Here is a 25,128-nt window from a genome sequence, read left to right on the forward strand (position 1 = left end):
GATGGCACAACACAGAAGAGCAACCTCAGGCCAGGACTCTGCAGTCTATTTACACCTACAGGCCAGTGGACACTCTTTCAATGATGAGGATGTACACATCCTGGACAGGGAGGAACACTGGTTTGAGCGCGGAGTCAAGGAGGCCATTTACGTGAAAAGGGAAAGACCATCTCTGAATCGAGGAGGGGGCCTAAGGGTACATCTTTCGCCATCTTACAATGCTGTGATTGCAGCCATTCCCCAACTCTCTGTGAATGGTACTCATGGCCATTGATCAGTGTTCTTTGATCAGTGGGTTTTGGTCAGTGATTGTTGATCAATGGTCATGGGAATTTGCATAATTATGATTAAGGAACTGACCTCACAGCCCATTGTTCCTTCAGTGGGCTGGTTTCAGTCATTATGCAAATGTACAGTTTATAAGGTTTGGAGAAACCTGCAGTCAGCCGAGACTGAAGAAGTCACTTGGATGAGTGATGAAACGTTTCTCCCACAAAACGCTACGTCCAGATGAACAGATTCAACTTTTGGAGATTTACTTTCCTGGATGATTGAGAATGCTTGAAAATAATCATCATCATTAAACAGAAACTAGGCCTTAGAAACGTACCAGTTTAGCTTATTGTTTAGTTTAGTTTAGTTTTGCCAAGTTCTGCTTCTGTTTATACCTCACCTACTGTAAATTAAGCTCACTCGCAGTAAAGACACTGCCTGCATTTGGGTCTTTTCTCTCACCACTCCACACGTCTGCAATCAGAGCCGTGACACAAAGCCCAGAGACAAAAAAAAAAAAAACTCTGAAACAACAAAAACTAACAAGTGATGACAAGTAAAATTAACAAAATAAACAATAGTGATAATAATATTCATTAAACAGGAAGCAGACTTTAGAAATACTCTGAAGTTTCTAAAGTCTCCACTAACTCAGAGTCAGATGTGTGTGGAGGTTTAATGAAGTTTGCTGGATGAGAATTATCATGTGCAATGCTCCAGTTTGACCACATGGGGGCAGTGCTGTTAAACACTCAGACTGTACAACATAATAACAGTGTTGGAGTGTGAAAATAAATCTGCTTTAAACCATAAACCATCTTTTTTTCTGAGTATTTCCAGAGGGATTTCTGATGACATCAAACTGTTTGTGTGTTCGTTATCACAGCAGCAGCAGCCATCAGTGACACCAGCACACAAGATTCAAGCTTCAAAGATTCAAAGTGTTTATTGTCATATGTACAGAATAAATAGCATTTCTCTGTGCAATGAAATTCTTCATTTGCTGTCCAAACACAAACGCCAAGTTAGTTAGGGTTGAAGGAACAAGATAAATAAGGATAAAAACATAGTGAAAGAAAAAGCAACACAACAGCAGGTTAAAACACTCAGAGGTACAAATCATTTCTAATGTCTGACCAGTTTGTAGTTTAAGAACTTTAAAATATGAATCATAAGTTTCAAACAAACAACATATAAGATGGAAATAAACACATACAGAGTGAAACTGTGTTTGTTTCCTATTTTTTGTATTTTTGTCACACTTAAATTTTTCAAATCAAACTAAATATTAAACAATGAAAACACAAAATGCAGTTTCTATGTGGAGGAGTTTTTTTATTAAGGTGAAAAATCCAAACCTTCGTGGTGCGGATGAGGACTCAAATAAGGACTCAAAGCTGTGACTGTTTATCTGCACGTCTCAAACACTCCTCCATTTGTCTGCAGGCTGAGTGATCTGACTGAGCTGAGCCTCCATTTTCTACAGGGAGACGCTCAGAGAGGCTTTCAGTTTCACTTCACAGGAACAGCTTTGCTTCTGTTTTACATGCAGGTTCACCTATGGAGGGAAATTTGCCTCGCATAGACATTTACAGTGTATGCTTTTGAATTCGCTTTCTGTGTGTCTCACTTCATAAGAGAACTCACTTGTCAAAGCACAACATAGATTCAAGTCCAAGAAACAGCACAGTGGTAACAGACCCAGAGACGCTAACAGGATCATGTCTGTGAAGGTTCTCAGTCATCCAGGTCATTGTAGTCTAAGGAGCTTGGAAAGAAAAGTGTCTGGACTTCTTCGAGTTGCTTGAAGACGTTTCACCTCTCCCCTGGGACTCTCTACCATTGACCCTTAGAACTGAAGAAGCTTCTCGGATGAGAGGTGAAACGTCTTCAAGCAACTCAAAGAAGTCCAGACGCTTTTCCTTCCAAGCTCCTTAGACTAACAGGATCATGAGCTCTTCACATGTTTAGTTTGTAGAAAATAAAATGTGAAAAGTCACTAAAGTGTAAAACAGAATAACACATTAAGGCTGAACTTAAATTAATTAAACTGGAAGAAATTTCCCCAGTCACACTTCCTCCCATGGGTTTCCATGGTAACAGAAAGGTGTACTGTTTCTGAGTACAACATCTCTGACATCACAGATTCTTCTTCTCTGATTGTTTCTGTTTCGTTTCTTTCATACGGTTCATCTGAAGTTGCCATCAGCTGATGTTAGATAAACAAATGCTTCACTGATTTAAAAACGGATAGGTTTGTGGTTTCAGTTTGACATCACTTCTTGTTATTTAAACTATGTAGAATATCTCAAGGTTTTTTTTAACATGAAAGCGAAACTGTGACGCCAGCCATAAACCACAAACCATGTGAGACGTGTATAATTACTCATGATTACTAACTGCCATTACTGATCCAATCACCTGTGAAGTCCTGAGGTAGTCACTGTGTAGTAGTCTCATAAACTCTGTGATCATGCGTTTCACAAGAGGAAATCGCCACTGAACATCCCAATCCATCACTCACGCTGTCCACAGATTTACATAATACACTGTATGTTGGTTATTCAGATCAACAATGAATGTGGTGCATCATTCGAGCCATTCATGATCAGAAGAGTGTTTGAGAGTTTCAGAGATCCTTCACAACAACAATAAGTTCTTTAAGGTAATCTGACAGGTTAATGAAGTCTGTGATCATCAGTGGATTAACAGATTTTTAATGTCAACCCATCTGAACCAGGATTAAAGCTTCACTTTAGAGGTTACTGGCTACAGATGAATGTGGAGTTAATGTGAAGCATTTGATTTACTGTTGGCTGGTTTCATCTGTGAAAACACATCATATGAAATGAAGACTGTCAGACTTTAACTGACATGACATAGTGAAGAAGAAGAAAATCACCTCCATCACAAAGAGGAAGTGTACTTAGTTACTCTCCTTTACCCCGATTACAGTCGTGTGATTTCCAGGAAGTGCTGCAGCAGCTGCATGCTCTCTCCCTGCAGACTATTTGCTGCTGCTCGTCTTTTCCATGTTTTCTCTGTTTGTGCTGCTTCTTTGTCCCTCACTGTAAACAGATGTACTGAGAGACTCCTGCACTGATGTTTCATAGGAAAGTCCAAACAAACTCACTGGTTCTACATAAAGAACAAAAATTTGCTCTCTGTGGCTCCAACACAACTTAAAGACCTTTTTTTACTGTCTGTTTTGTTTTTGTCTCTCTGTGTATTGACAGATCAAATCAATTTCCCATTTTGGACAATAAAGTTACCATTATCTCAACTCACTGAGACACACTGGAGGGTTGTCTCTACACATTTATCTCTTTACTTTGAAACTAGTCCATTTCCTGTAACTGTAATACCTGCTTTACCTGTCAAACAGGATGTCAAAGTGAAACAAGAGTCAATAGGTTCTGCTGTTTGATACATTTCACGAACGGATTGAATTCTTACATTTCTTTTTAATTGTTTGCTTTAAAAAAATTGCTCGTGTTGAATACATCTTAGGTAGTTTCCTTTTGACTTACAGAGAAAGCAGATGGATTATACCAAACTCACACTCTTTATCTCGATACAGATTTTTTCCAACCCTGATGATCAGAAGCGTCTTTGAGAGATCTTTTAAGAACAACAGTGTTTGCTGTCTTTTTCTGAAATCATTTTCAGTCTTTTAGGTGAAAGGTTTCATTTGTCATGGTTACAGTTCCTTTAACATCCACTCACAAAAATGTTTGAAAAGAAAAACTTTTTCAAAAATGAGTGAGACTTCATTTAAAATGTCATTTGATTTCTTGGACATGTTAGCCATGTCTCCCACCCCATGCATGCAAATGTTGCTGAACTGCAGAGCTGCTTCAGTGACAGACTGCTGCATCCTAGATGCATGAAGGAGCGTTTCTGCAGGTCCTTCCTCCCTGCAGCTGTCAGACTGTACAATCAAAACTGCTCCCAACAAACATAGATGTTTACATAGTGCTGAGACAACTTCTACTGTTATAACTGCACATTACTTACTCAGCTTATCCTGCTCTGTTTGCACACTATCTGTACGCTAATTTTAGCAACTGTACTATTGTCCATCATGTAAATATGTACAAAATGTGTTTTTTGTTTTCTGTTCTGTGTCCTGTTCTTTTTTGTTTATGTGCGTTTTTTGCTGCTGATACAACCAAATTTCCCCTTGTGGGACAATTAAAGAATTCTTCTTCTTCTAAATCAGAAAAGTCTGAAACATGAAATCATTGGTAGAAAATTCAAATTTTATCGCTCCAAAATATCAAACTTCACTTCTGTAAGAGACGTTAAACTGGAAGTGTTGAGTTTGAACGGGCAACTGACTGACAGACCTAACACTCACCACCCTTACAATACCCGGTTAAACTTATTATATCTTATCATAATATATATTATCATATATAAAGTGGATGCAAAAGTTTGGGCAACCTTGTTAATAGTCATTATTTTCCTCTATAAATTGTTGTCTGTTACAATAAAAAATGTCAGTTAAATATATCATATAGGCGAAGTGCTATTTGAGAAGTGAAATGAAGTTTATTGGACTTACAGAAAGTGTGCAATAATTGTTTAAACAAAATCAGACATGGTTTTAGCCTCTCTATATTTTTGTGCTTCAAGATTCATTTAGAATCTAACAGTGTTCACGCCAATATACAGTGAAAACTAATCAGAAAACGCAAAATACATCTTAGACGTTAAATGTGAATATAAACATAATCATGAAAATGAAATAATACAACGAAATATAAACTAAGCAATCAAATACAGTTTAAAATATGTACTTTTCAAGGTCCGCAATTTGTTAGATTATAATTTCCTTAGAGTCTAGGGCATGCAACTTTACATTTCACTGAGACCTGCATTTTCTGCACATGTGCGCGACAAAAACCGATCTGAGCTAGAAGTGCAGTTTGTCGCTAACTACACACTACCCGGAGCTATACCGGGTTGTATAAATAAACAGAAACTGACCTTTACACTTGTTAAACTCCCAGACCTGCTTTAGATTCCACCGCTTTGATTATGACGCACTTATTTATGATCGTCCCACACGCCAACATAAGAGTCGAAACTATACCGTGACTTCCTTAAGAGACGTTGACTCAAAAGTGTACAGTTCCCGCGACCGGCTGAAAGTAGTTATGGTAGTTAGTGATTTAATTTTTTATTTGATCCTTTAAGGGTTTAAAGTCATATTTTACTAGTGTACCAGAATCTATTTTGCACTCAATTTAAACAGAATCACGGTCTGATCAGCAGAACGGATGTCTGCGGTAACAAAGTCACTCTGCTCCACTTTGATGTTTGTCGGTGTCTTCGTGTTTGGCTCGGCAGGTGAGATTTACCCGTTCATCTTTTACGTAACGAGAAATAAAAAGTCTGACTTTTGTTTCAATATTATTTAATATTGAATTTTGAATATTATTGGATTTTGAATATTTAAATAATATTGAATATTATTTAAATATGATATATACATTATATTTAATATATATATATTTCACAAGTAATATAAAATATAAAATATAAATATATTTGTATCATGTGAGATTTATAGCAAACTAAGAACCATAGTATTAGGGGATAGTTGTAACATTTTTGACATTTCTGTCTGTAAATTGGAGCTCTTTTAAGGTAGTGGATTAATGTTATGCAAAGTATTTACATGTCTCTGCTATTAAATAGTGCAGCTATTTTCTCTGCAGCACAATTACCCATTGCATGGTATGGTCTCAAACACAAAGAGTGAAATAGTCTGGGTTAGTTGTAACATATCCTGGGGTGAAAAGTAACTCAATGAAATAAGAGAACAAACGATAACATAACATTAACATGTAATCTTTGTTTATTCAACACATTAATGCACTTAGAGCCATTTATGTAGCTGTGTGTGTGTGTGTGTGTGTGTGTGTGTGTGTGTGTGTGTGTGAGACAGAATGCAGAAATTTAGCTTTTGAACATATTCCAACCCCCCAAAAAAGACAAATTATGAAATTTTCTGCAACTGAATATTTCATTTATTTTGGTTGGTCTTCCTTGAGTTTGGCCTCATTGGCTCAGTGGGCATTATAACCTACAACTCTTGCACCAATTTTGAACATAACAATGAAGCTGAAAAAATGTAGTTGTGCACCAGCATCGCAATTCCATTACTTTTTATCATGGCTGTGTTTAACAAAATGTGCTGATTTTTCACATGTAAAAGAAGAACTGAATTGTGCACGTACAGGATGAATCACATAATTTGAAACTTAGCCCTGGAGAAATTGGAAGTGTTACTGACCCACTTTACAAGTATCCCTGGTCTACCCTACTAACATAGAGATTTAAATTTAAATATTTAAAGTCAATCATTCTGATCATAATTTTGCTTGGACCTTTAACCTCTTTGGTCTGTGTTGTTTCCTCTTTCAGATGAAAAATTTCTCAAAGCTGAGTCTGGACAGGACGTCACTCTGACATGTCGAGTTCCAAATAATAACATCAGAGCTGTATATTGGACTAGAGCTGACCTGTTGCCAGAATATGTGCTTTTATACCAGAATGGTCAATTTGTTCCAGACGACCAGCATCCATCTTTTAAGAACCGGGTGGATCTGCAGGACAGACAGATGAAGGATGGAGACGTGTCTTTGATTCTGAAGGATGTGACAATTAATGACGCTGAAACATACAAGTGTCTTGTCTTCATGGAAAAAACACGCTCCTGGGAGATCATCCGATTAATCTACCTAACGGTTTCTCCAGGTGAGAGAGTAGAGTTGAGTGTGTGTGTGATCAGAGGTGAAGCTGCTTCCTGGTTGTTGATGTGTGTTTGTTGTATGGATGAGCTGGATGTCAGAGGTAGACAGATGTTTCTCCAGCTGTTGCCTTTGTGGCTGGTAGTCTAGAGTTGTAGAGCAGCATTGTTTGGGTAAGGTTAGAGCAGAAACAAAGACATTTATGAATCAGTCTCTTCTTCTCTTGCTCTCTAACTCGTCTGTAAACATGTGTGGGGAAACTCAATGTTAAAGCCTACAGCTGGAGGGGGAGGGGAGGGGTGAAGCTGGTGGTTGTGAGTCTGTGAAAGTGAATCCTGCCGGTGCCATAGCTGGTGAAAACGTACTTAGTGCAGACACAAAACGTCCATCAGCTTCAAAGTGTGTCAGAAAAATGTCCACATGATGACTGATGGATGAGAGAGGTCCCATTTTTGTTGTTGTGCACAAATCATTGAACAACACAAACACTTAGAGCTCCTTTCAGTGCTGCCTGTTTTGTTACTGCACACATTTCTGATGGTCCTACAGTCCAACGTAGAAACATCTCCCTGAAGCCTCTTCCTTACAGACCAAAGGTTGGATCAGAGCAGCTGAAAGGACACATCTATGAATGCAGTCAGACACTTTCTCACAACCTCACACTTCATCTGATCACATTTATACTCAGATTAAAAATCAGATAACTATAAAGATTGAAAATGTGACAACATTCCGCAAAGTATTCTGGGTAAGAGTGGCTAGCGGTACTAGCGCACGCAGGCTTTCACATGAAAATAGTCACACAGCGATAAAAGCGATAAAAAGAAACACAACAAATGGCAAGAAGCTGCTGTATTAATAACTGCAATAGCTGGTCTCCATGACAGCCACGGGAAGCAGACGGGTAAAGAGCTTCAAAACAGAGTCGGACACAGACTAGTAAAATTTTGCAGAAAGAAAATGAGATTTATTTGCAGTTCAAAACACCAACTTCTTATATATACAAAGTAAGAGGAGTGTCTGGGGTCTGAAGGGCAATAGGGAACGTCCATACATACATCTGTCCTTTCAGGGGTCCCACTCATCTCTTTTCAGTGACAGTTCACATGACCACGCACACACACACACACACACAAACACACGCGTACACACTCCAACCTTTGTTCCCTTGATACTCAGGTCACGTGGACAGGTCTGGGGTGAATCTGTTCACACAGAAAGTTCTATTAACAACCGATGCAAATAAACACTAGGATTCAAATCACTGCAGAAAAACTTGACTGAAACAGATTAGTCAACGATCCGGTGAAGAGTAGCTCAGAACTGCCATTTTAAAAGAGATCAAGATTGCAGAAGATCAGCAGCAGGTGTGGTGAGTAAGAACAGGTACGTAGGCAGACATGAAAACCTGTGATGAGCACCGCCCAGAATCTGAAAGAGAGAGACTGAAAGCACAGACAAAAAAAAAAAAAAAAAAACAGAACAAGTTGCCTAGCACCAGTTGGTCAGCTGGAGAGACGTGGGGACCATGACAGGGTGGATGTTCAGAGGTTCATTAAATCCAACATGACTAAAAACTGAAATGTCAAAGGAAATAAACAAAATATTTAAAGTCATTCTGATCATAAATGTACTTTGACCTTTAACCTCTCTGCTCTGTGTTGTTTCCTCTTTCAGAGCACAAAACCATCACAGCTGAATCTGGACAGGACGTCACTCTGACATGTCGAGCTCCAAATAATAACATCAGAGCTGTATATTGGACTAGAGCTGACCTGTTGCCAGAACATGTGCTTTTATACCAGGATGGTCAGTTTGATCGAGAAGACCAGCATCCATCTTTTAAGAACCGGGTGGATCTGCAGGACAGACAGATGAAGGATGGAGACGTGTCTTTGATTCTGAAGGATGTGATGATGAATGACGCTGGAACATACCAGTGTCTTGGCTTCATGGCAGAAACACACTCATTGAAACTCATCAGCTTAATCTACCTCAGTATTTCTCCAGGTAAGTGAGTAGAGTTGAACTTTATCTTATCAGCTTTAGACTCTGATTTAAGTGTGTACCTTTGGACAGCATCGTATTTTCATGTTTGTCCCGTTTACTAGGTCAGATATAACCGATCAAAAACAAAAAAACCCCACATTTAAATAAATACAACTTGTATTTCAAACATGCAAGTATACCTGAAACAAGTGAAAAGAAGAAAAAGCAAAACAAAACTTAAAAAACGTCAGGCCTTCATGTTTATCTCTATGTCTACACAATGTTTGTGCTCGAAAAGGAGTAGGATGAAGTTTACACTTTTCCTGTTCCTAGCCCCTTATTTCGTATTTGATTAGTTACAAATCAATATTCAGAATTCAACAATGTATGATCCCTACATATTTATCTAATAAAAGTCCACAGTCATACAACACATAAACACACTTACATAAAACAATTTCAGCACAGTAAACTAAAACAACAACAAGCTACATTTTTACCTAAACTAAGTTTTAACCTGTTTTAACAACCACTTAATCTCTAAACTTATTATGTATCTGTGTGATAAATACCTTAATAAACACTTAACTCTGGCCTTGACCTATAAAAATGAGTATAATAGAACAATATAGAGTATATAATGACACTTGATTCATGATTATACAAGACACATCTCCTGGATGCACTGGTACGCATCTTCAGTGATGTATTCTGGGATTATTAGGTGTTTTGGGTCCCACAACATCATACACAGCCAGGCCACCCAGCCAGGGGTGATCAGGCCCCAACTTGCAACTTACCAGTAGCTACCCACCGATCAGCCCTCGTAATCCACAGCCACTTTGTGGCTTTCTCTGCCGCTTCACTCACAGCCTGGATGGCCCTCTTCTTGGCTGCCCTAGCCACACCCAGCTGGTCTATGACTTTGCAGAGTGATCGTCCTGCAAAGCCCGTACAACCCATTTCTATGGGCTCATAGAAAGTCTTCCAGCCCGTCCCCTGCACTCCTGCAGTAGTTCCTGGTACTTTCCACATTTACTTTCATTGGCCTCCTCAATCTGCTCTTCCCAGGGCACTGTGAGTTCCAGCGTGATCAGCTGTTTTGAGGGTATAATTGGCCATTTTTAACTACTTTTGATTTTCCCTCCACATTTTACCTTTAAAAACTATTTACTTTGCCTTCTTTTGAGCACAACCTCACATGTCTGAATTTACAGTCATGTTCTCATTTTGACATACTGTATTAACACAATTGATCTAAAATCAGACAAAAAAACATAAAATCTGAGTGGCAAAAGTTATATTCTTACCGTAACAACCATAAAGATGTTTAATGAATAATATTTCATAACTTTAAATGCAAATATTAATTGTCAATTTTAAAATCATATGCACAAGTTTTGCAAACAACAAAGTTATTTGCATCCATTTACCTTTTACCTTGATTTTTTAAAATAACCATTTCAAACTATTTACAAACAATCAGCTGTTCTTCAATAAGATCCCTCACAAATTGACTATGTGCACGATAGCATATGCTAGTTCCGGTGCGGAAAATCCTGTGTGGAGCTTTGTTTCCGGTGTCCTATTCGCGCCCTGTTTAATGTCAAAAAGAAGTTAATCAACTGAATGAATTAAGCGTCGATTTAGATTTCTATAGATGTCTTGGTCATTTACCCAATATAACTGTAAATTATGTTCATGGACTTGTCGATATTTTGCCCCACGCCTCAGAGCAAAAGAGAAAAGGGATTCAAATGTTATATTTCTCAGCTGTTGTTCGTTTATTGTTATTGTTATTGTTATGTTCTAAAAATAGCCAGCGATAGGTGAAATCAAGTAGCCAATTTTATTTTTTGATGCGTGGACATCGTAGACATACAGTACTGCACTTCAGAGTCACACTGCTAGCATCGATGCAGCGATTCTGTACTGTACAGGAGAGACGTTACGGGGGAGATCATCTGCAGCGATCAGGACGCAGGACATAAAAATAAGCATGAAAACCTGCACTAAAAAATCTGCAAAACAGCGAGCTGAAAGGTGAACCATGTTATAGCCAGGGACCACTGTAATTTTGAAGGTAATTCACAACATACCCTTCATACATACTAATGTATAGAAACCCTCACCAGCAATCGTTCAGTTTTTTTGTGTGGCTTTTTTCACGGTTTGTTAACATGCTGTGTAGGTGTGGACATAACGGGAAACATCTGTGACTGTTGTTCACCTGTAGTTTGAATGCTGAACATTTGCCTGTTTAAAGAATAAGACCAGTCACTATACAGAGATGTGCTTCTGAATGTGGACGATGTGTCTTATGCTGCAGTGATGCAGTTCTGCTTGTGTTGAGTGATGCAAACAACCGATCGATCTAAACTCTTTAAACGTCAATCACGTGGTTACCGGCTACCGGCGAAAATACTCGGGGCGGTAAGCCAATTTCTGTCTTAGCGCATTTGCGCCGCTGTGTGTTTTTGTGGTCTTCTTTTGCGGCTAAGTCAGTGAATTTTGGTCTGATCGTGGTGAAACTTGGTGTGTGGAGTCAGTGATAGCTCTGGGAGCTAACCAGCCTATCTTTAACCGGTTACTTACATGAAGTCTGAAGAATTTCTGGTTCGGTTTTGTTTGTTTAGCGGACTTCTGCGCATTTACGTAACTGCTCATTTAATCGCGGCTTATTTTCGGTGTGTTTGGTGGTTGTAGAAATTGTTTATATGACATTTTAGCTGAGATTCTGAGGTTTCTGTGGATACCACACATGTCTGGACTTATATTTCTCAACCCGCGTTATAACCGATTAAACGTGATCTCCTCCTTTTTGACCAAGGTACCGGGGGCGTGGGGCTTAAGTTGTTAAACGTCAAAATCTATCATTAGATTTTTTGTGACACAACAGTGGTGAGTGTTCCCACCTTCTGCTCTTTGGAACTTAACGCAATCTTTCCGTTTTCAAGTTTTGGACATGATTTTGGAGTATATCTTCGCAGTAGCGATTTACCGCAAAGTAAAGCTACCGGAAATGTGCAACCCCACATCCGGCCTCAAACCAGGAAGTTAGCATTTTCTCGTGCACATAGTCAATTATTTGTGCCACTCCAAAAATAATTTCTGTCCACTATAAAGGCGAACATCACAGCCTGACACCTGCAGGTCTGACAGCAGCAGGTGTATCACTCCTGTTTCTACCTGGAGACAGCAGTCGCCTCATTGTTCTGACACACAACACACAACTATCCACAACACTACACACTAACTACACAAGACGACACATTAATTTCACACTCCAAACACGCTAAACGTCACAAATCTCTCACATCTCAAAACTCGCTCTCTCTCTTTTTCTGCTGTGTCTCACTCTCCCCGTCACTCCTAAAACTTCCCCTGTTTTTATTTTTTATTTTAGCTCATAAGCAGAGAGTGGTTGCTAGCGGTAATGTGACGAAACTATTTAGGAATAAACGCCTCATACATATATATATATATATATATATATATATATATATATATATATATATATATATATATATATCTCCCACAGTCCAATGACGTGCAGTTAGTGGGGATGGATTAATTGATTGATCTAAATTGCCCATAGGAGTGAATGTGAGTGCGAATGGTTGTCTGCCTCTATGTGTTAGCCCTGCGACAGAATGGCAACCTGTCCAGGGTGTACCCCGCCTCTCACCCTATCACAGCTGGGATAGGCTCCAGCGCCCCCTGCTGGATGGATAAATACTATGATTGCTCCATTCTTTACTGTATTTCTATTTTCCTTTTTTAGTTGCTTTGTCTTTATCTTGTAAAAAGTGTGACTTGACCTACAGAGCTCTGCACAAGACTTCCAATGTGCATGGACTGTTGGTCCTGTGTGCAAATGGCAAATGAAAATTTTGAATCTTGAATGTCCAATTCACCTGATTACTTTCATGTGTGTAAATAGTGCTATTGTATCCTGTCTTTCACTCAGTATCTGTGCTTTTGCTTTTCTGTAGTTTTCAAGTAACATCAGAGCTGGGAAACACTGACCTGTAGGGCAAAACTATTTGTCCTCTCTCTTGTTTATCATGACTCTGGTTTTACGTGGCCCGTCAACAGAAATTATAAACTGGTATATGTCACCTTGTTGCTTTGTCTTTAAGTGGTCATGTGACTGACTTAGCACGACTAATTTATTCTTCCTCAGTCAAACAGCAGCACTCATGTGATTGTTTTGCCCCCTGAGCTCCAGGTGTTGTGCTAGACAGTGATCGTGATTAGCGTCCGCGGGAGCGCGCAGCTGCTTAAAGCTGTAGCGTCCAGATTACTTACAGCTACTTCCGTGCAGCTGATATAAGATGCGGTAAGCTGAACACAGCTTCAACTGTCTGTTTGTTGAAAAATAGTAACGGACCGCATTTTCTTGTTAGTAACTGTAACGGCGTTGTAACGATAGGAATAGTAATTAGTTAGATTACAGTACTGGTCCAAGTCTGTGTGGGTGAACGTATTCCAGTCTGTGTTTTTGAATCTGTCCTGGAGCACACCCATATTTTGCTCCATTGCGGTTTATTTCACACCTCAAACATTTAGTAAACAATTAAGCAAATGCAAGTAATCTGCAATAAATTACAGGTACTAAGAAAATAAAGTACTAACTCTTTTACGCTATGCCCGCACCAACACAGGTATTTTTGAAAATGCAGCTGTTTCGTACACACGTAAACGGTGTTTCGAATCACCGAAAATTGAGATTTTTGTGTTTATGTGTGGACGAGGAATACAGAGTTCATCACACAACGTCAAAGGTATGTGCCTTTTTCCAGGTCACGCTGTGGGCCACATTATTGTTTACTTGAGAGGAATGGCAGATAGTCAGATTAACAGTATTTTGTCTCTATCTTCAGGTTTTACACGCTTACACACACACACACAGTTACTGTCCCATTTAGAAAGGCAGAGGCGTCACGGTGTAATTATTTAACATGTAGTTGGGTTTTTTTCCTGTCTAATAATATTCAACATTGCTATCAATACATATTTTTTAAATGCCTCTGTGCGCAAAATGGATTTAAAAACATAAACAAGTCTGTGTCTTATGCCAGTGTGTTCAGTTTGCGTTTCCCCTGTCTCGTCTTGTTGATTACAATCAGCTGTGCCTCCCTCCTGTATGTAATTTCCTCGTTCCCTTCTGTGTATTTATAGTGTGTGATCACTCATGTTAGTTGCTAGTCCGTCTGTGTTTCTTCCCTGCCTTTTCTCCCGGAATCGTCCATTCAGGTTTGTTTTGTTAGTCATTCCCAGTTTAGGTCAGTTTTAGGTTTTGCTTTGCTCGCCGTATTTCTGTTTGTGCCACCTGTGTTAATAAAAGTTCGCTCACTTCCAAGCCAGTGCCTGTGTCTAGATTAGAGATGGACTGATCCGATATTACATATCGGTATCGGAAGTTGAGCACATCCTCAGTCTCCTACTTTGACTGAGAATTGCACGAATGAGATTGTAAATATTATGCAAAAACAAAATAACATCACTACTTTGCTTGTAAAACAAAACTTATATTCCGTCCTCGCAGCCAGAGACATCCCTATGTTTGATGGAGACGCTTTACAGTACAGATCATTTATGGATGCCTTTGAAAATGGAGTGGAAGCTAAAACTGATAACTGGAGCGACTGTTTGCATTTTTTAGAGCAGTTCACTTGTCAGCATTTAGTTCCTGAGCAGGGCTATTCCAGAGCCAAACATCTTCTTGACTTGAAGAACATTTTGGGAATGAAAAAAAAATGCCTCTTCATATATGGAGAGGATTGTGAGTTGGGCACCTATTAAAAGCGAGGATGTGAAAGGTCTTCAGTCATTCTTTCTTTTTCTTCAAGGATGTTCGAATCTAACGCAGCAAGTTGTTTATATGAAGGAGTTGGATTTGCCCTCAAACATGACAATGATTGTTATGAAACCTCTATACAAATTGAGGGAAAAATGGAGAGTTGTTGCCTATGAACTGCAGGAACAAAATGGTTACAGAGCAGTGTTCACTGATCTCGTTGCCTTTATAATAAAACAGGTGAAAGTGGCATCAGATCCAGTGTTTGGCAACATCCAAGATTCCCAATCTGGAAGCAGCTTTAAAGTTTCAAGTTCCACCAAGCAAAGAAAAAAGGGAAGTAGTTTTGCCACTAATGTCAGTACAGTTCCAAACTCAATCAACTGGAAGCAGAACAAATTCCACTCTTCTGCATAGTTGTTTGTTTTGTTCACACAGCAATCATTTACTAGAGAATTGTAAGCACTTTAAAGCTAAAATGCATCGGGATAAGTTGACTTTTATCAAGGAAAGGGGAATTTGTTTTGGTTGTTTAAAAGTTGGTCACACAAGCAAAGACTGTAGGAGTCGTTTGGATTGCAACGTGTGTCACCAAAAGCACCCAGGGGTTCTTCATATAGAGCGAAAAGATCCAGGTGCATCCGCAGAACAAACTCAACAGATGACAAGCTCCTATGTCAACTTTACAACTGCCACCACTCAGACATGTGGGCATATTGGGGCCGGTCATGAAGTTGATGCAGTTTTTTCCTATCGTTCCAGTTCAAGTTAAGAGCCAAAAGAGCAATAAAATCAAGCAAACCTAGGCATTTTTGGATCCTGGAAGTTCAGGTAGATTCTGTACAGAAACTCTGGCAACAGGACTGAATCTAAAAGGTAAAAAGACCAAAATCCTTTTGAGAACAATGAGTCAAAATAGGATTGTGCACGAGTTCGGTCTGGTCTGGAAGTGTCTGATTTGGAATCAAATGATTTCATGGCGTTGCCTGTTGTTTTGACTCAAAAGATCATGCCAGTTTCTACGGTCTGTGTATTCCCCAGCAAGGCGACATCGATCAGTGGCCTCATCTTAAACCTGTTAAACACAACATCGATCCAGATGTGGAGCTACTGATAGACACTGATGCTTCCAACGTTTTAGAGCCATGGAAGGTGATAAACAGTGTGGAGGGTGGTGTCCTTATGATGTAAAAAACAAATTTGGCTGGGTCATAAAGAAACAAAGCAGCCATGCCTATGGAAGTAAAGCATCCTGCAATTTTTGACAAAGTATATGCATGTGTTAACACTGATTTTACGCCATATGCATCAAAAGTTGGGAGATGCAGGAGGAGTGCACATGCTTTCAAAACTGAGACAAAAATACTGGATACTAAATGCAAATTCTGCTGCCAGGAAAATCATCTCTCGTTGCATCCTGTGTAGACATAACAGAGGAAGGTTTGTTGAACAAAAGATGGCAGATCTGCCTTAAGAGAGAGTACTGCCAGGCACAGCTCCATTCACAAATATTGGAGTGGACTATTTTGAACCTGTAAGTGTTAAAAGAGGATGAAGTCTCCTTGAAAGGTATGGGGTTCTTTTTACTTGTTTGACCAGTCGTGCAGTGCATCTGGAAATTGTATGTACATTTAATACTGACTCTTGTATAAATGCTGTGCGGAGGTTCATCTGTAGACGAGGCCCAGTTTCGACCATCTGGTCTGATAATGCTACAAATTTTGTTGGGGCAAATCGAGAGTTGCTGTAGCTGTTTATTGAAAACTTTTACAATACACAACACAACAGAAGCACCTCCCACTGTAGAACCCGTCTTGGTTACAAAGGACAAGGCACTGTGTGTGTGTGTGTGTGTGTGTGTGTGTGTGTGTGTGTGTGTGTGTGTGTGTGTGTGTGTGTGTATGTGTGTACGGACGTCTGTGTGTGTCTGTGTGAGTGACTTGGTGATCACAATTGTGATCATAATCCCCCCCACACCCAATATATGGTTCAATTCCCGTATTGGTTCACCATACACAACAAAGGTGAAGCCATAAAAGGGAAGGAAGCTTACCAAACAACAAACAGAATCTTCACAAGGGATGCCTCTTTGATAAAACACTACAGTCTTCCCCCCAGAACCTCGAGAGGCTGGGGAGGGGGACAAAGGAATGTCTTCGATCACACATTTTGAACTAAGAATTACAAATTTAAGAAACAAAATGACAACGTTCAACAATTTGACTTAACCTTTCCCCCTTTTTGTCATTAAGTACTTAAATTTCAACTTATGCACCGTTGTTTTGACAGTGTCAGTGTAGACTTCTTTCATACACAGCTCCTCACATCATTTACCTCCTTTAGCAAAAAAAGTTCACTGTTAATTCATGTAAGCAGTTAACCTGCTTCTCACTGATCTCATACACAGTAAACTACATCCTGCAAGTAAACAAATGAATGTCGACAGTCAAACAAGAAGAATCAACATTCTCAAAATCATATGTCAACTGTAAACAGAAATAGACATTTTATTGTTTGTCCATGTGGCTCTCAGCTAACTTCAAAGCTGTAGCCTGGTAAACACTCTTCTTTATGACTCCTATCAACCCCCCAAAAATCTTCTCACTGTAGGCATTCTGGGGGGGTTAGAGGCAACTGGTCAATCATCAGCAGTTACAACTCTCCCTTTTGTCACTGCAAAAAAAGAATTTTAAAAGGAAATTTTAAAAAGCTCAAGTTGTTTATGATCTTCTCCCCCCCTTTTTGAGTCAGGTCCACCCATGGCTCAAAACTTCAACCAGCTTAGATAAGGTGACATGATGTAAAATGTAGACAAAATACTTCTCTGTTTTTATCTCTCCCTCGCAGAGGAGCATCTCTGCAGAGCATTAACTCTCCATGGCAAAGTGACACACTCTAGGTGATCTTCATCCTTGGGAAAAGTGGTGTCAGCTATTCCACAGTCTCCTAGCATCTGTGCTTCACACAGAACCACTATTGATGGGTCATAAAGGTCATAAAGTTAACACTCTACTGTAAAAAGAAGTAGACCGGTTTCAAACAGTATATCTCACACTGTACACAGTGTCCTGCTGTAAATCACATGATCAAATCACATGATTAATCCTCTGCTGCAGAAAAGAAATGTTAATGTTAGGGTTGCACAGGTGTATACACACTTTCTCACAATGATCTCTGTGAGTAACACAAGCCCATGAATAACACACCCTGGTAAATTCAGAAACATCCAGAAAAATTACAACTAAAAAGGTTAAATTTGCAAAGTTCACATAGTCATGTGATCCAAATTTCCTCCTGTGATCCCGTCCTGCTCCTGCAACAGAAGACACACACAGAGATACACCCACACCTTGTCACATTGGCGTTGGGTTAACGTCAGTTCCCCATTTTTGATTTTCACTCATTCATTCATTGATTCTTTCTTTGCTGATAGTGGAATTTATGGTCACATTTCGTTTACACCCTCAGCAAAACGACGACATTTCAAAAAGAAAAATAATTTAGACTGGATTACCTCGCTGAATCTTTTTAGAAAGGGACTCGCTTTCTAATTGTCCCAGATGAGTGGCTTTCTCCTGAGCCCATTTTGATTTTGGAGAAACTCACTTTGCAACCGTTTGTAACAACAACATTCAGATCTGCTTAGATGACAGAAAAAAAATTATCAAAAAAAACTTTCAGTGCACTAGCAAAGTAACAAAATAAAAAGGAAAAGACAGGAAAGGAAAAAAAGGAAAGGCCTTGTTAAGTCATGACACGTGTTCTTCATCTCAGAGGCGGGTAAATCATACTAAACCTAATTGGCAGGCTCAACTTTGTAACAAAAAACAAATCATCAGCCAAATTAAATGGGTCCAGTCCATACAGACAATATTCATTTCTAAATTATTCACTAACAATCTTGTGCTTAATGTTCTTTGTCAATATTGTAGAAAATGTTAAACCTAATCATCATCTCGACCTCCTCTGATGACCTGTTTGATGTTGCATGCTGTTGGAAAGGCAGTGGGGAGAGGGGACACTTGGGCAGTGCATTTATTGCAGCATATAATGTGTTTTCTGGATACACTGGTGCTTTTTCAGCATTCAAAGATTGATGGCACCATGTCAGACCATTTCAGGCGAATCAGGCTTTAACTTAACAAAAAAGTTATCAATAGTTCTTTTCATCTTTTCTTATTACCCACAGCTACATCCACTTCTGTCGGGCCTAGGGCTGGGTATCATCACTGATTTTTTTTTTAATCTATTCGATTCCGGTTTTCAAAGTCCTGATTCGATTCAATTTTGCCTCAGACAGTCAGAACTTCAGAATCAGAATAGTGAACATCACAGCAGATGACTTTGTGTCAAAGTAACTGAGAAAAAAACACAGAAAAACATGAAGGAGATTTTTCTGGTCTGGCTTTTCATAGCAGATAACCTTAAAATTATTGTGCAATATTGCATAATTTTAAAAAGTGTAAATTTCTTCAGTATTGAACAGCAGACCTTAAGTTTTCTTGTCCGGGATCATTTAAGTGAAAAGAAAAGAAAAGAAAAAGATAGCGGCTAACGGCGCTGTAAACAACGGTAGACTGGTGTGTAATAAGCTAATGAATAATGCAGAAAACAGAGATTTGAGACGAGAAACTTTTCTTGAAGTACAGAGAGAGAGAGATGGAAAGGGAAAGGGAGGGAGGGAGGGAGGGAGGGAGAGAGCTATTCATGAAGTGTGATTTTTATTGTGGTGGAAGCAAAACAGCAAAACTCAGAGGGAATTCATGACCCCATTTATAAGATAAGATAAGATAAGATAACCTTTATTAGTCCCACACGTGGGAAATTTGTTATCAAATGTGAAGTGTAGTTTGCTGCTTCTTGTGCTGCTGGTTTAATTAATTAAACACAGAGGTTTAGTTAAACACAGAGCGGACCCGACGCATCAGAATTGCTGAGCTCCGAAAGCTCCGAAAGGTTTAGTTCACGACAGGGGCATAATGTGTGTCTCTTGGTGACCACAGGGAGAGATTTCTTTTTGTTGTTGGTTGTTTGTTACACTAATTTTTTTTTAGTCACACCACTAAAAAATTTGGTCACATCTAGAGCCCTGTGTGTATATGCATGTAGGGTTAGTATAGTTAATGCATTTTCTGAAAAAAAAAATCCATGAATATACATGGTAGGATTTTTAAAGAATTTATTCGTAAATCAGGGTGGCAAATAAGTATTTGGTCAATAACAAAAATACAACTCAATACTTGGTAACATAACCTTTGTTGGCAATAACAGAGGTCAAACGTTTACTGTAGGTCTTTACCAGGTTTGCACACACAGTAGCTGGTATTTTGGCCCATTCCTCCATGCAGATCTTCTCCAGAGCAGTGATGTTTTGGGGCTGTCGCCGAGCAACACGGACTTTCAACTCCCGCCACAGATTTTCTATGGGGTTGAGGTCTGGAGACTGGCTAGGCCACTCCAGGACTTTCAAATGCTTCTTACGGAGCCACTCCTTTGTTGCCCGGGCGGTGTGTTTTGGATCATTGTCATGTTGGAAGACCCAGCCGCGTTTCATCTTCAAAGTTCTCACTGATGGAAGGAGGTTTTGGCTCAAAATCTCACGATACATGGCCCCATTCATTCTGTCCTTAACACGGATCAGTCGTCCTGTCCCCTTGGCAGAAAAACAGCCCCATAGCATGATGTTTCCACCCCCATGCTTCACAGTAGGTATGGTGTTCTTGGGATGCAACTCAGTATTCTTCATCCTCCAAACACGACGAGTTGAGTTTATACCAAAAAGTTCTACTTTGGTTTCATCTGACCACATGACATTCTCCCAATCCTCTGCTGTATCATCCATGTGCTCTCTGGCAAACTTCAGACGGGCCTGGACATGCACTCGCTTCAGCAGCGGAACACGTCTGGCACTGCGGGATCTGATTCCCTGCCGTTTTAGTGTGTTACTGATGGTGACCTTTGTTACTTTGGTCCCAGCTCTCTGCAGGTCATTCACCAGGTCCCCCCGTGTGGTTCTGGGATCTTTGCTCACCGTTCTCATGATCATTTTGACCCCACGGGATGAGATCTTGCGTGGAGCCCCAGATCGTGGGAGATTATCAGTGGTCTTGTATGTCTTCCATTTCCTGATGATTGCTCCCACAGTTGATTTTTTCACACCAAGCTGCTTGCCTATTGTAGATTCACTCTTCCCAGCTTGGTGCAGGTCTACAATACTTTTACTGGTGTCCTTCGAGAGCTCTTTGGTCTTGGCCATGGCGGAGTTTGGAGTCTGACTGTTTGAGGCTGTGGACAGGTGTCTTTTATACAGATGATGAGTTCAAACAGGTGCCATTCATACAGGTAACGAGTGGGGGACAGAAAAGCGTCTTACAGAAGACGTTACAGGTCTGTGGGAGCCAGGGATTTTCCATGTTTGAGGTGACCAAATACTTATTTGCCACCCTGATTTACGAATAAATTCTTTACAAATCCTACCATGTGTATTCATGGATTTTTTTTTTCACATTCTGTCTCTCACAGTTGACGTGTACCTCTGGTGCAAATTACTGGCCTCTGTCATCATTTTAGGTGGGGGCACTTGCACAATCGGTGGCTGACTAAATACTTTTTTGCCCCACTGTAACTGTGGTAATGTAAATATAATATGTCCAATATTATATGTATTTGTAACGGAGCGAAGGTGGTTTTTGCACAGTGTTATTAAATAAGGGAAACCTTCCTCAAAACGGACAGAGCAGTGGAGCAGCCAAGGGAATGCAAACGAATTAAAAACTATGAATTGTGGGATATATGGGGCCACGAAGCGTGCACCGGACCACGCTTGATATTTGGGGAAATCGACGGCGCATTTGGAGTATGCATTTGAAGTACACTTTGAATTGGGACAGCCGTCTTCGCGTGGCGGTGACATAATCACACTTGAAATGAGTACTTCAAGCGTTCATACCCTGAATTGGGACACAGCTCTTATCTTCAGGCAGAGGTTAGCTTCTGCGGAGCTTGTTTTCTCAGAGTTAGGAACACATGGAAGCTAACCCCTTAAAACCGGTCGGAGCGGGCACGCTCCGTTTTGCGTAACTATTTTTAAATCCCTGTAGAACCGGAACCACGTAAGCTAGAGCAATATTTTTTTTATTTGTTTTTTTGCATATGAAACCAGAGGAGTTGTACTTACATCTTATGCCATCAACTTGTCCTAGGTCACAGTTTCCTTCCACATGTAGTTTTGCAAAAATTGCATAAAAAGCACTTGCACCAACAAGAACCTAAAATTCCAGAAACAGGCTTTGCCGATCCGATCAGCTGTTCGTAACACTTCCTACATTGGAATAGACGTCAGCACAAACTATCGTATGTCCGCCATTAGCTGCCTGAAACCGGAAGTGATGTCATTTTCGCTGAAATGTAATTTTGTTTTTTTTGTTATTATAGGCCTCATAATCCTATATATATATATATATATATATATATGTAAGTTATATATAAGTTATGTATGACTTTCTGTGTCGTTTCTGGGATGCTTAGAACTTAAATTGCACTGCTGGAAATAGTTTGTTTATTTTGATGCATATGCTGTTTTTTTGCAAATTTGCATTATAATATTTCTTTTCGTTTCTTCTGCAGTATATAAAAATTGGTGTATTTCAAAAATAAAACTATGAAGACGCTTAAAATAAATTTCCTGTGGTGGTAACTATTTTGTGCAACATTTTTGTATTTACAGTTTTGAGGAATAAGCCTCTTAAATTTCTCTAACTCGAAATTTATATAACAAAAAACAAAAACAATTTTCAACATCTTTTGTAGTTTATTGCACATTTTTTGCAATTTATGTAATTACTATGCACTTAATGCAAACATGTGGTTAAATTTGGGCTGTAGTCTTGATGTATAGCAACTTGAAACGCTCCCAAAAATGGCACTATAGCATGTAAAAATACAATATAAGCTCTGGTGGACTTGGTTCTATGTTAGTTCTTAAAGGGTTAAAAACAAGCGTGTCCATGCTCCCAGGTGTACACACGGGTGCTCACACAAACAAACTACACCCTTTTTGGCTCCTACCTTAAAGCACTGTCGATCTGACGTGCTGCACAATAATGTTTAATATTTAGTATTTACTGTATATTCCCATATATCATTGTGATGTTGTTTATTATGTCGCTCTTTTTTTTGTTCTGCTTGTTTTCTCTTTTTTCTTTCTCAACAGGTGATCCAGGCGATTGATATCTGTATTTTTTGTCTGCTTATTTTGTTGGTTTTTGTTTTTTGCCCTTATCCCTGTCCATCTTCCCTGCTGTTTTTCTTTCCCTCTTTCTTTCTACCCTTTCTTTTCCCCAGTGAAGCCTCTCCCGTATTAAGCAAGTAAAAAAAACATAAAAAACACAATAAAAGGTGAATCAAATAGACCATTATTGCAAGGCTGGAATGGTCCATTTGGTAAAGTAAATCCGTTGAGCATCTTTCTTCACCTTTAGACAATATTTATGATGGCAAATAGAAACAAAAAGAAAAAAAGGAAAAAAAGGAAACAAATAAAACATTTAATGTAATTTTATTTATTTAATTAATTTTATTTGAAGTAATTAATTTAAAGTAATTATTTAATATTTTTACTTTTAACATCTCTTTGGTCTGTGTTGTTTAATCTTTCAGAACAAAAATTTCTCAAAGCTGAGTCTGGACAGGACGTCACTCTGACATGTCGAGCTCCAAAAAACAACATCAGGCGTGTGCTATGGACTAGAGCTGACCTGTTGCCAGAACATGTGCTTTTGTACGAGGATGGTCATTTTGATCCAGACAACCAGCATCCATCATTTAAGAACCGGGTTGATCTGCACGACAGACAGATGAAGGATGGAGACGTGTCTTTGATTCTGAAGGATGTGACGATTAATGACGCTGAAACATACAAGTGTCTTGTCTTCATGGAAAAAACACGCTCATGGGAGCTCATCAGCTTAATTTATTTGAGAGTTCCTCCAGGTGAGTGAGTAGAGTTGAGTGCGTGTGTGATCAGAGGTGAAGCTGCTTCCTGCTTGTTGATGTGTGTTTGTTGTATGGATGAGCTGGTGGGTGTCAGAGGTAGACAGATGTTTCTCCAGCTGTTGCCTTTGTGGCTGGTAGTCTAGAGTTGTAGAGCAGCATTGTTTGGGTAAGGTTAGAGCAGAAACAAAGACATTTATGAATCAGTCTCTTCTTCTCTTGCTCTCTAACTCGTCTGTAAACATGTGTGGGGAAACTCAATGTTAAAGCCTACAGCTGGAGGGGGAGGGGAGGGGTGAAGCTGGTGGTTGTGAGTCTGTGAAAGTGAATCCTGCCGGTGCCATAGCTGCTGAAAACGTACTTAGTGCAGACACAAAACGTCCATCAGCTTCAAAGTGTGTCAGAAAAATGTCCACATGATGACTGATGGATGAGAGAGGTCCCATTTTTGTTGTTGTGCACAAATCATTGAACAACACAAACACTTAGAGCTCCTTTCAGTGCTGCCTGTTTTGTTACTGCACACATTTCTGATGGTCCTACAGTCCAACGTAGCAAACATCTCCCTGAAGCCTCTTCCTTAGAGACCAAAGGTTGGATCAGAGGGAGCAGCTAAAGGACTCTGTTACTCTGTGATGAAACAGACTTTAAGCTAGTTTAACTTCAATCATATAGATGCTTAATATTGTTTGTCATAACCATATTTCCATTGTCCTTCTTTAAATGTTTTATATAACTTGAAAGCAGGAGCTCCTTTTTCAGAAGGCAATCTGCCAGGGCTGCAAGATTAATCGTTAGAAAATCGCGATCTCGATTCATACTTATGTGCGATCTCATTTCCAAATGAGAACATTTAAAAAAAAAACAAAAAAACAGACGACGACGATTGTACCGCATTTTGATCCGGACAAGCGCTCACTCTTCCTGCTCAACAAATGACAAGGGCGGAGCCTTATACCACGTGATACAGAAGCTGTGCCGTGATGCTCAAATTGGCAGGAAAAAAAAACAACACGATGACGAGAAAGTGACAGGAGAAAATCTGTCCCGGTCAACCACCCAAACATCAATAACGGGAACCTTATAGAGCGCTTCCCCATACACGTCAAACTCCCGCAGGCACAAAGAAATTACGGAGGCTATTACTTATCACCTGACCAAAGATATGGCTCCCATCAACACTGTGCAAAACGAGGGATTTAGGAAAATGATCAGCACCCTAGACCAGGGTCGGCAACCCGCGGCTCCGGAGCCGCATGCGAGTCTTTAGTCCTTCTACGGCTCCACATGGTTTGGGGAAATAAATAATTT

At 39.6% G+C, this 25,128-nt stretch overlaps 2 protein-coding genes across 3 annotated transcripts in view; both read left to right on the top strand.

Moving 5' to 3' along the window:
* The window catches only part of LOC102078817 (zinc finger protein 665), a 1,047,781-nt gene that overhangs the window by 81,237 nt on the left and 941,416 nt on the right, over nucleotides 1-25,128 (top strand). The window lies entirely within an intron of this gene.
* LOC102081886 (uncharacterized) overlaps nucleotides 5,248-25,128 on the top strand; it is a 37,447-nt gene continuing 17,566 nt past the window's right edge. The window contains exons 1-4 of one of the 2 annotated variants that reach the window (XM_019356950.2): nucleotides 5,248-5,628; nucleotides 6,709-6,768; nucleotides 8,772-9,044; nucleotides 23,485-23,817. In XM_019356950.2, the coding sequence (XP_019212495.1) occupies nucleotides 5,559-5,628; nucleotides 6,709-6,768; nucleotides 8,772-9,044; nucleotides 23,485-23,817 (736 nt within the window). In that variant the 5' untranslated portion in view covers nucleotides 5,248-5,558. Of the gene's footprint in view, nucleotides 5,629-6,708; nucleotides 7,042-8,711; nucleotides 9,045-23,484; nucleotides 23,818-25,128 lie in introns of both variants that reach the window. The other variant, XM_019356949.2, reaches the window with a different exon arrangement.

This window comes from Oreochromis niloticus, linkage group LG3, assembly GCF_001858045.2.
Source record: "Oreochromis niloticus isolate F11D_XX linkage group LG3, O_niloticus_UMD_NMBU, whole genome shotgun sequence".
NCBI lineage: Eukaryota > Metazoa > Chordata > Actinopteri > Cichliformes > Cichlidae > Oreochromis > Oreochromis niloticus.